At 58.9% G+C, this 10,689-nt stretch overlaps 1 protein-coding gene across 1 annotated transcript in view; it reads left to right on the top strand.

Moving 5' to 3' along the window:
• The first annotated feature begins 4,330 nt into the window (after positions 1-4,330).
• BCAM (basal cell adhesion molecule (Lutheran blood group)) overlaps positions 4,331-10,689 on the top strand; it is a 10,377-nt gene continuing 4,018 nt past the window's right edge. Inside the window, exons 1-8 of the mRNA XM_024768826.1 lie at positions 4,331-4,491; positions 6,450-6,571; positions 7,142-7,370; positions 7,466-7,536; positions 7,727-7,823; positions 7,915-8,097; positions 8,567-8,703; positions 8,970-9,126. Of these exons, the coding sequence (XP_024624594.1) occupies positions 4,410-4,491; positions 6,450-6,571; positions 7,142-7,370; positions 7,466-7,536; positions 7,727-7,823; positions 7,915-8,097; positions 8,567-8,703; positions 8,970-9,126 (1,078 nt within the window). The 5' untranslated portion in view covers positions 4,331-4,409. The remainder of the gene's footprint in view (positions 4,492-6,449; positions 6,572-7,141; positions 7,371-7,465; positions 7,537-7,726; positions 7,824-7,914; positions 8,098-8,566; positions 8,704-8,969; positions 9,127-10,689) is intronic.

Below are 10,689 nucleotides of genomic sequence, written 5' to 3'. Positions count from 1 at the left end.
AGATTCCCAGGAGTGATTAGAGAGCCAGGATTGGAAAGTGATCAAGAACACGACGAGCAGCTGGCCTCCAACCAGAGCCCAGCCACGATCACACCACAGAACCCGTCTGATGAGGATACACTGGTGCCCCAGTGACCACTGGACCTTGGTCATCTCTCTGCCTCTGCTGCCCCAGAAACAGACTGTGTCTGCTAGCTGTTACATGGAACAAATCACACTGAAACTTACTGGTGAACAGTAATCATGGTTGCACTGATTGGGGGAAGGGCTCAGGATTTGGGGGGGTTCTGGCTCAGGGTGCAATCAAGTGGCGCTTGCAGCAGGGCAGCTGGGGGCTGGACAGGCATCCCTCAGCAGTCTCAGACCTCTCTCCACGTGGTCTCCACGCTTGCTAGTTTGCGCTTCCCCACAGCATGGCTGCCTCAGGGTAGTCAGACTGCTTATATGGTGGCGGAAGCCTTCACAGAAAGTATTCCAGTGATGCAGGCAGAAGCCACATGGCTTTTTCTACCCAACCTCGGGAGTCATGGAGCGTCACTTCGTGCCGCATTCTAATGGTTACATGCAAGTCACAAAACTGCACAGATTTAAGAGGAGGGGACGTAGACCCCCATCTCTCAGTGGAAAGAGTGTCAAGATCAGGTTGTACACAAGTGTGTGGGGGGCGTCCCTGGTGGCGCAACGGTTGGGAATCCGCCTGCCATTGCAGGGGACACAGGTTCAAGCCCTGGTCCGGGAAGATCCCACATGCTGCGGAGCAACAAAGCCCGTGCGCCACAACTACTGAGCCTGAGCTCTAGAGCCCGCGAGCCACAACTACTGAGTCTGCGTGCCACAACTACTGAAGCCCGCGCGCCTAGAGCCCGTGCTCCGCGACAAAGAGAAGCCACAGCAGTGAGAAGCCCGCTCCCCGCAGCTAGAGAAAAGCCCGCACGCAGCAACAAAGACCCAACGCAGCCAAAACTAAAAATAATTAATTAATTAAAAAAAAAAAAAAGAGTGTGTGGGATGAGAGCTATTGTCACGGCCATCTTTGGAAAGTAGAGTCTGCCCCAGCTGCCACAGCAGTAATAGATTAGCCAGGCTTTGTTTATTTGGCATTGTAGCACATGATTCCAAAGTATAGCGGGATTCGCCAAACTTAGGTCACCTGAGCTACAACGGAGGCAAACGGAGGAAAGAAACATTTGTCCTTACTGGTTTCAACAGAGGGTAACAGGCTTTCGGATGGCAGGGATTCTTTTGAATGTGGGAAGGGGATGCACATGCTAGTCAACCCTCCCTCCAAAAAGCCCATGACCATCCACCCCTTTGAGCACTCAACATCAGTATGTATCCTTTGCTCTACACTTACATTCTCTTCCCCCAAAAGTTCTCTTTTTTTTTAATTTTTTTAAATTTTTGGCTGCGTTGGCTCTTTGTTCTGCACGCGGGCTTTCTCTAGTTGCGGTGAGCGGGGGCTACTCTCCGTTGCAGCGCGTGGGCTTCTCACTGTGGTGGCTTCTCTTTGTTGCGGAGCGCGGGCTCTAGGCTCGCGGGCTTCAGTAGTTGTGGCGCACGGGCTTAGTTGCTCTGCAGCATGTGGGATCTTCCTGGACCAGGGCTCGAACCCGTGAATCATCACTATCATTTCTTTCTTTCTTTCTTTCTTTCTTTTGACAATGCTGCATGGCTTGTGGGATCTTAGTTCCCCAACCAAGGATTGAACCTGGGCCCTCAGGAGTGAAACCTCGGAGTCCTAACCACTGGACCACCAGAGAATTCCCTCATTTCATATTTTTGATGCTTTGACAAACCCGGAAACTTTCTGGGACCCTGAACCTTCCCGGGAACAAGATATGTATATTTTTATCAACACAAACTTTCAGTAGTTACATTTTCCAGTGCAAGTCTGGAATCATTGGGAAATAGACATTGCCCCTCCAAATTAAAATGTATAAGTATCTACACATGGGACAGCATGGATGGAATTGGAAAATTCATTGATTCCACAAATACTTTCTCAGCTTCTTCTCATGCCAAGCACTGTTCTAGGCACTGGAGATATAGTGGTGAACCAAAAAAAGTTCCTGTTCTTTGGAGCTTCTGTGCAAGACAACAAAAAATAAATATGTAGTGGTGATAAGTGCCACAAAGGAAAAATGTAGTGAGATAAAGGGCTGGGATAGCAGGAGTTGCTAAATGAGATAGGATGGTCAAGGGAAGTTTTGTGATAAGGTGATAGAGTAGAGATTTGAAGCAAGTCAGGGAGGGAGCTATGGCGGGAAAGAATGTCCCAGGAGAGGAAAGAGCAAGTGCAAAGGCCCTGAGGCCGGAACACTCCTGGCGTTGGGAGAACAGCATGGAAGCAAAGAGACCACTGTGGCAGGAACAGAGCTAGCGAGGGGGAAGAGAGGGGCAGATGGGGTCACGGAAGTAGAGGACCAGATCTAGGACCCTGTGCGCCACGGAGAGGACTTCAGCTTTTACTCAGAGTGACAGGAGCCGTGGAAGGGTGCTGAGCAGAAGAGTGACAGCAGCTCACTCGCATTTTAATGGGATCCCTCCGGCTGTTTTGTGGAAATAAATTGTAGGGGACAAAGGCAGATGATATTTCAGTACTAGTTTCTGCAAGTCTGCGAGGAACCGTGCTGGTATTTATGACTTCCCTCCTTCATCCACACTCCATAGAATCCTCACCTAGAATCTCAGCTGCTTGGACTCTTGAGGAAGGTGGAAGGCAGGGTGCTGATGCGAGGGCGCCTGGCATCCCAAGCAGTAGGTACATGAGCCAGGGCCAGAGCAACAGGGGAGTGGGTGCCTGGGGTCACTGTGTGTAAGCTTGTCCCAGGGAGCACTTTTGTCTACGCGCGAGTTTCCACGTGCGTCCTGCGATGATCTAGTGCAGGTGGGGTTTGCACGTGAGCCTGTGTGCTTCTGCGTTTGAGCCTTGCAAACCTTCCCTGAGTGCCTGCTCCGAGTCTGGCCTTTGCAGGGCAGTGTTGGGGACACAACAGTGACCGAAACAGCCCTGGCCCTCCCCTAACCGGCTCCCGGTCCAGTGGGGGAGACAGACTTGTCCCCAGACAGAGATGACCCAGAATGTGCAGGGCTGGGGTGGGGGAGCCCAGAGGAGGCGCCTGACTCAGCCTAGGGGAGCAGAGAGGGCTTCCTGGAGGAGGGGCTGGTGCGGCTAATACTAAAAGGTCACCTCTCCCAATATAACAATTGCTCTCCTGTATGGACAAGGTAGCCTTGACCAGCCTAACCAATAACTCAGAGGCTGACCTGTAATCTAAGACTTCCCTGTTGTCTGACCGGTGACCACCCCACCCCCAGCTGATCAGAGGCCCGGGGAACCTCTCCCAGCATGACCAGCTGCCCCCTATTCTGACCAGTGTTGAGGGCTAGCTTCTCCCAGGTAACCAGTGAAATCTCACCCCCATCCCCCAGCCAGCGTCTAGGGATTTTGTCCCAGTCAGGCCTGGTTTGTGAGGAGCTGTGCACAGTCTGATCTGTGATCCCAAGTCTGACCTGTGACCCTTCCTTCTGACCCATGGCAGGGGCTCCTCCCTTCCCTCAGGTACCCTGGCCTCCTCCCCTCCCCCACTCACCTGCTCCTGCCAGCCGGATTCTCTTCCCCTCCCCCCAAAGTTGGGAGGGAGTGAAGGGAAGAGAGAGGAAGGGGGGGGTGGCATTCCTGGGATTCCCTGGATGGGGGGAAGAGAGGGAGGCCCTACGGAGGAGAGCGGAGGAAAGCGCACCCCACGGCCCCAGTATCTATCCCAGAGGCCTGGGCAGGCCTGGGATTTGAAGACCATGCGATACAAGAGATTGAACTGGTGGGTTCCAGGCCACTGGTCAGACAGGAAAGCAGCCTGCGCACTGGCCACTGGGGAGGCTTCACAGGGCATACTGGGAGAAGCCGTTCTAGGCCTCTCGTCAGGCCGGGGATTGCTGGTTGGACTGGGGAGGCCAGTGCAGGCCACTCGTTGGACCGGGACCAGCTGTTTTAAAACGATGAGGCGAGCCCAGGCCACCGGCCATGGTGACAACGAGTCCCCCGGTCAGACTGAGGGGAAGAGAGAGGGTCCGCGGTTGTCCATTGAGGTCCCCGCTCGGGACACCGGCTGGACTGGTCGGTCAGGCCACCCGCCGCGGGCGCTGGGCAGCCTGAGCCTGACACCCCGCGGGCTGGGGGCGGAGGGAGCCCCGCTCCCGGCTGAGCGCTGGGAGGTCGTCTCCGGGCAGTGGGAGGTCCTGGCCCCGCGCCCGGGTTTGGGAGGGACGAGGGGCGCCGGGCGGGGCGGGGCGGGGCTACCTGGGGCGGGGCCTCCTCTCTCCAGCCCTGCGGCCGCCGAGCCCCAGCCCGGGCTCAGTTGTTTCCTCCGCTGCCGCCGCACCCGCCGCCGCCGCCCGCCACCTTGAACATGGAGCCCCCGGACGCCCGGGCCGGGGCGCGCAGGGTCCCGCGGCTGCTGGTGTTCGCGCTTCTGCTGGGGGCGCACCGAGGTATGGCTCGGGCTGAGAGCAGGGCGCGACTCAGGGGCGGCCCCTGGGGGACCCCGGGAAGGGAAGAGGGGAGGGCCTTTTACCAACCCAGGAAGCCTAACCTGGGGACCCCAGGGAGGAGGGATATGGGAGCATGGGGTGCCCCTCCCAGTGAGAGACATGGGGACAGCCAGGCAGAGGGGCTGGGGATCTACTACAGTGGATTAGAGGCGACCTGAGAAGTCGCGGGACCCAAGAGCGCGGGCTCTCCTCTCCCACCCCTACTCAGACCCTGGGATCTGCCCCCAGAGGTCCAGGCTTTCAGTGGCTGGAGCTTTCCCCGGCACAGAAGAGACCAAAACAGATCTCCCCGCTCAAAAGTTGTCAAGTTTTAAGAGGGTCAGGGACGCTGTGTCTAGAAACCAACAAGTTACGTGCATTTGAGGGTTCTCCCCCATGTAGCTTCAGAGCCCAGACTCGAAAGGACCCGCCTGCCCCACCTCCACCTCCACGGGAAAGGGCTGGGGCACCAGCCCTGACAGCAGAACCAAGTGTTTCCAAGTGACGGTGCCCCCTTCCCGGAGGCCCCAGATAATAAATCCACACACCTGCATGGTGGTGGGAGGAGGGGAGGAGGCCCTGAGGCACTGGCAGCAGAGGGACAGAGAGATGAGAGAACTGGGGAAGGGAGAGATCTCTTCGTCTGCCCTTGCTGTCTGCGGCTCAGACCCAGCCCAGGGTACCAGCTTGGTCCCACCTCCCTCCCAGGGGGCAGGCCTGAGCCACAGGTGGGTGCCTGGGAATCCAGGCCCCTGGCACAAGCATGGCAAGTAGTGGGTCCCCAGGGGCAGAGCTGGGCCAGGCTGGGCGGGGAAGGGACCGGAGGTTCTAAGAATTGAGAGCTCAGGCCAGGATGCCAGCCCAGAGAGTGAAAGAGCCTGCTTTCCCGATGCAAGCAGCTCTATCTGCCAGGATCCTGGGACAGGAGTGCCGGCCCTCAGCTCCCTTCTCCCTTGGGACCCAGGGTCCGGGGCCTCAACCCTATACTGTTCTGAGGTGACACACCGCTCAATCAAAGAGTCAGAGGGGCCAAGGAGCGGGCAGGGGGCTCAGGCAGGTCTGAGCCAGCCTGTCCCTCCCACATTCCTGAAACCTGCCCAGCCCTGTCCCCCTCACCGCACCCACACACCCACCCTGCCTCAGCTCCGGCCCAGCCCCAGCCCCAGCCTCCCACTCCTGAGGGAAAGGGCCAGGGACAGGGCCGGGCCGCATGGAGACTGAGAGAGACGCAGACACCGGGAAACTAAGAGATGGAGACCCAGGGGGAGCGACTAAGATGAGAGAGAGACGGTTATCCCACAGCGCTGTGCCAGGCCCTATGCAAAGTGCTGGAGGCAAAGGGATGAGCCCACCCAGCCCTGCACTTGAGGGGCCTTTGGTCAGTGAGAAAAGCAAGGACAGACATGATTTGAGCCCAAGAGGATTGAATGGAGGCCACCGGGGCCCTGGGTGGCTCAGGGGAGGAGCGCTTAGTTCTGCAGGTGAAGGGCGAGATGGAGAGAAATGCTGATGGAATCTGAAGCTCAGAGGCACAGCGATGACAGATGAAGGGAGAGAGGAGCTGGGTCCTGGGGGAGGGGCCGGGGGCCTGGACTCCTGGGTCCTGGGGGAGGAGGGGCCAGGGGCCTGGATCCTGGGTCTGAAGGAGGAGGGGCTGGGGGTCTGGATCCTGGGTCTGGGGGAGGAGGGGTTGGGGGCCTGGAACCCAGGTCTGGGGGATCCTGGATCCTGGGTCTGAGGGAGGAGGGGCCGGGGGCCTGGATCCTGGGTCTGAGGGAGGAGGGGCCGGGGGCCTGGATCCTGGGTCTGAGGGAGGAGGTGCTGGGGGCCTGGACTCCTGGGTCCTGGGGGAGGAGGGGCTGTGTCTGGAAGACTACCTACTGGTGGTGGTGGGAGAGAGCTCAGTCGCCCTCCCGCAGGTGCCAAGGCTGAGGTGCGCCTGTCTGTGCCCCCTCTGGTGGAGGTGATGAGGGGGGAGCCTGTCACTCTGGACTGCACCCCTTTGGGGGCCCATGACCATTTCGTGCTGGAATGGTTCCTGGTGAGTGCTGCTGGCTGGGGGCCAGGGGATGCCAGAGGGGTGCCTGAGAGTCGGGGCGCAGTGGGGCTGCGGACGTTCATTCCCTCATCGGCCCAAAGGCCCCTAGAAGCTCCACCAAGCTGCTTTTCCATTTTACAGATGGGGAAATGGAGGCGCAGCAAGGGGGAAGCCCTCTCCAGGGTCCCCTGGTGTCCGGGCACAGCCGAGGCTAGAATGAAGAAGTGCCCCTCAGAGCGCTGGCTCTTGAGAGAGGACATTTAGAGGCAGACACCCAGAAAGCAAGAGGCTGGGGGGTGGGACTAAAGAGAAAAAGGAAAGAAGGGAGAGAGACAGGGAGGGAGAGGGAGACAGGTGGGAACAGAGTGAGATGGAGAAAGAGGGAGCCAGAGAGAGGAAAATGTGACAACAGACAGGGAGCAGGGGTGGGAGGGGTGGAGAGAGGGACAGAGGGACCAGAGAGAGAGAACGTGAGGCAAAGAGATCCACGGAGCAGCAGAAAGAAAGGGACATCGAGGAGGGAGGGCCAGGCTGGCCAGGCAGCTCCCAGCTGAGGCGCTCCTCTGCCCACAGGCCGACCGCTCTGGGGTCCGCCACCGCCTGGCCTCAGCCGAGCTGCACGGCACTGAGCTCCAGGACAAGGTGCACGACTCCCGGGGCCGCAGCCCACCATACCAGCTGGACTCCCGGGGGCGTCTGGTGCTGGCCGAGGCCCAGGTGGGCGACGAGCGGGACTACGTGTGCTTGGTGAGGGCGGGGGCAGCGGGCACTGCCGAGGCCACCGCGAGGCTCAATGTGTTCGGTGAGTGTCTGGGGCCCCCCCACTAGCCGCCCTGGGAAGGGGCAGGCCAGTGAGAACCCCGGGAAGGGGCTCCTGACATAACATCTCTCCCGTAGTGAAACCAGAGGCCACCGAGGTCTCCCCCAACAGAGGGACACTGTCTGTGATGGAGGATTTCGCCCAGGAGGTACCTCGGGCCACACCTTGATTCTAGCATTCTGGGGGCGGAGGGGGCTGGAGGCTTGGGCTTCCTAGTCTGAGGAATAGGGTGCTGGGAGCTGGACTCCTGCATCTGGCTGGGGAGAAACCCTAAGGGAGGGGGACCCAGACTTCAGGGTCCTGGCTCCGAGCCCATTGCGGGCCTGTGTCTGCCCCAGATAGCCACCTGCAACAGTCGCAATGGGAACCCGGCCCCGCAGATCACGTGGTACCGGAACGGGCAGCGCCTGGAGGTGCCCATGGAGGTGAACTCCGGTGAGCGCGTGGGAGCCCAGCTAGACTCCCTGGGGGCCGCGGCGGAACGGGGCCGGGCTGGCTGACCCCCTCGTCCTTCCCTCTCTCCCAGAGGGCTATATGACCAGCCGCACAGTCCGGGAGTCCTCGGGCCTGCTGTCTCTCACCAGCACCCTCTACCTGCGGCTCCACAAGGCCGACCGGGACGCCAGCTTCCACTGCTCCGTGCACTACCGCCTGCCCACGGGCCGGCACGGCCGCCTGGACAGCCCTTCCTTCCACCTCACCCTGCACTGTGAGTCCCTGCCGGCCGCTGACCGCCCTGCCCTTGGACTCTACACCTCACTGTGGCCTGACCCTCCACTCCCCTCTGACCTTCCGCTCCCTTAGCCCGTGGTGCAGTTCGTACTGGCTTCTGGCCTTTGACCTCTGAGTCATAGCACCCTGAACCCCACGGAGTTTCATGACTAAACGTTGTGCCCCATCCTTTCACACCACGTTGGGTCCCCTGAATCTCACATTGACCTGTCACTCACACCGACCTCTGACTCTTGACCTGTTCTCTCAGCCTATCTCAACCTCTGACCTCGGGTCCCTGATCTCAGAATAAGTGCGAACCTGAGCCTTGAAAGATAGAACCTCAAAAAAAAAAAAAAAAAGAAAGAAAGAAAGATAGAACCTCTAACCTTTCACTGACCTCTCTCCCTTAATCCAGCCCTACCTTTTACAGTTGACCCTTTTCATGAGTCTGCCCTTTCCCTTAGATCCCACAGAGCACGTGCAGTTCTGGTTGGGCAGCCCATCCACTACCGCAGGCTGGGTTCGCGAGGGTGACTCTGTCCAGCTGTTCTGCCGGGGGGATGGCAGCCCCAACCCGGAGTACACGTTTTTCCGTCTTCAGGTAACTCACCCCATCATTCCCTTGGAACCGCCAGCCCCTGAGCTCTGCAACATACTCACCTGCACCAACTTCTGACCTTTCACGTGGGTGGTGCCTGGCTTAGCGGGGCACCTGTCCGGTGACCCAGGAGCTATCAGGACCTCTGACCTCTGATTTGAGAGAGTCCTGACTCACCGTGATGCCTGACTTGGATGACCCCTGACCTAGCATGACCCTGCCAGCCTAAGGTATCTCCTGAACCAGGTTCCTCATTCCTGGTCCCCCAGGACAAGCAGGAGGATGTGCTAAAGACAAATCTCGAGGGGAACTTGACCCTGGAAGGGGTGCAGCGGAGCCAGAGCGGGACCTACGGCTGCAGGGTGGAAGACTACGACGCCGCAGGGGACGCAGAGCTCTCCAAAACCCTGGAGCTGCACGTGGCCTGTGAGAGCCCCGGGAGAGCGGGAGGGGGTGCCTGGCACCAGCCGCCTCCTCACCCTCACCCCTCCGCGGCCTGCCTCCAACCCTTTCTGTGGTCCCTGCCCTGGTCCAGATGCCCCGGGCCCCTCCAGTCTCCCACACAAGGCAGCCAGAGAGTCCTTTCCAAAGCATAAACACCTGACCTTCCCCTGCTTGGAACCTGCCGTGGCTCCCCAGTGCTCCCGGGAGAAAATCCACATGCCTCACCATGGCCTTCGAGGCCCACCTGGCTGGCATCATTCGGCGGACCCTTCTTCCGGCCAAGGCATTCACCCCATCACACCACAAGCTCCTCTCCTCTTTCCTGCGATAACTCCCCATCCTCTCTACCATCCATTCCGGATCAATCTCATGGGTCCCAGTCTTCTAAGAAGCCTTCTCTGTCCACCTGCACCCAAGCCCTGTGTGAAGGCTCTGTCCCTCCTCGACTCTCCTTCCACCTCCCTTCCTGGGGCTAGACCCAGTGCCAGATGTTAGGGACGGCTCTGTGAATAAGACAGCCCAGTCCCTGCCACCACAGAGCTCCAGGTCCGGTAGGGGAGACAGATGGTAAACACTGAACAAGACACTTTGAGTAGCAATCCTGCGTCTACAGAGACTAACACAGAGGGATGGGATAAGGAATTGCCCGGCGAGCGGGGATTATTTTAGATTGGGGGTGTTGAAGGCTGCATCCCTAGGAAGCAGATTCTGACTACAGGCAGGAAACTTACGGGGAGCGCCTTGGGATCCACACCTATTGGGGGGTGGGGAGGGGAAGGAAGCAGGATTGGGCAGGGGGGGAAGTTGGGCTTCAGTCTAAGGAAGACCTCGGTCGGTCCCGCAGGGCACTTGGAGGCTGGGATATCCCCAGTTGGGGCGTGGGGGCCAGGCCTTTATACCGCCCACGTCAACCCATTATTGGATGTGGGCTGCCTGGGGGAGGAGGGGACATGACCTTGAATGAGGGGCTCTCTGAGGCTCAGGCAGTTTCCAGAGCCGGCTGACAGCTGAGGGCTGATAGCTGACATCCTTCTCAACAGCTGGGGGAACAAATTCTTCAGTGCCGAAGGGGAAGCCTGAGTGTCCACAACAGAGGGTCAGAGAGGCCTCTCTGAGAAGGGGGAATTTGAGTAGGAAACCAAAGAATGGAATCAGAAATACAAAGAGCCAGAAAAAGAGCATTCCAAGCCAAGGAAACAACACATGCAAAGGCCCTGAGGCAGGACCCAACTTGGCATATACTGTAGAACAACAGGGAGAGAATAGGGTAGCTGCAGCTCCTGGGATAAGGGGGGAGGGGGGGAGATGAGGTTGAAGCAGTGGGCAGGGTCGACGAGACAGAGTCTTTTGGCTTCATTAAGGAATGTGACCTTGATGCCCACGGTACTGGGGAACCACCGCAGGATTTTAAGCAGAGGCAAGGGCTGACCAGTGTGTGTTTTGAAAAGATCCCCCTGGCTGCTCAGCAGAGGATGGACCAGAGAGGATAAGAGTCTTGCCCAGTAGGGAGACCAGTGAGGAGGTGACTGCAGCCATCAAGGCAGT

The sequence above is a fragment of the Neophocaena asiaeorientalis genome, unplaced genomic scaffold (assembly GCF_003031525.2).
Source record: "Neophocaena asiaeorientalis asiaeorientalis breed wild unplaced genomic scaffold, Neophocaena_asiaeorientalis_V1.1 scaffold629, whole genome shotgun sequence".
Taxonomy (NCBI): Eukaryota; Metazoa; Chordata; class Mammalia; order Artiodactyla; family Phocoenidae; genus Neophocaena; species Neophocaena asiaeorientalis.
This window is presented reverse-complemented; position numbering and strand designations above follow the sequence as displayed.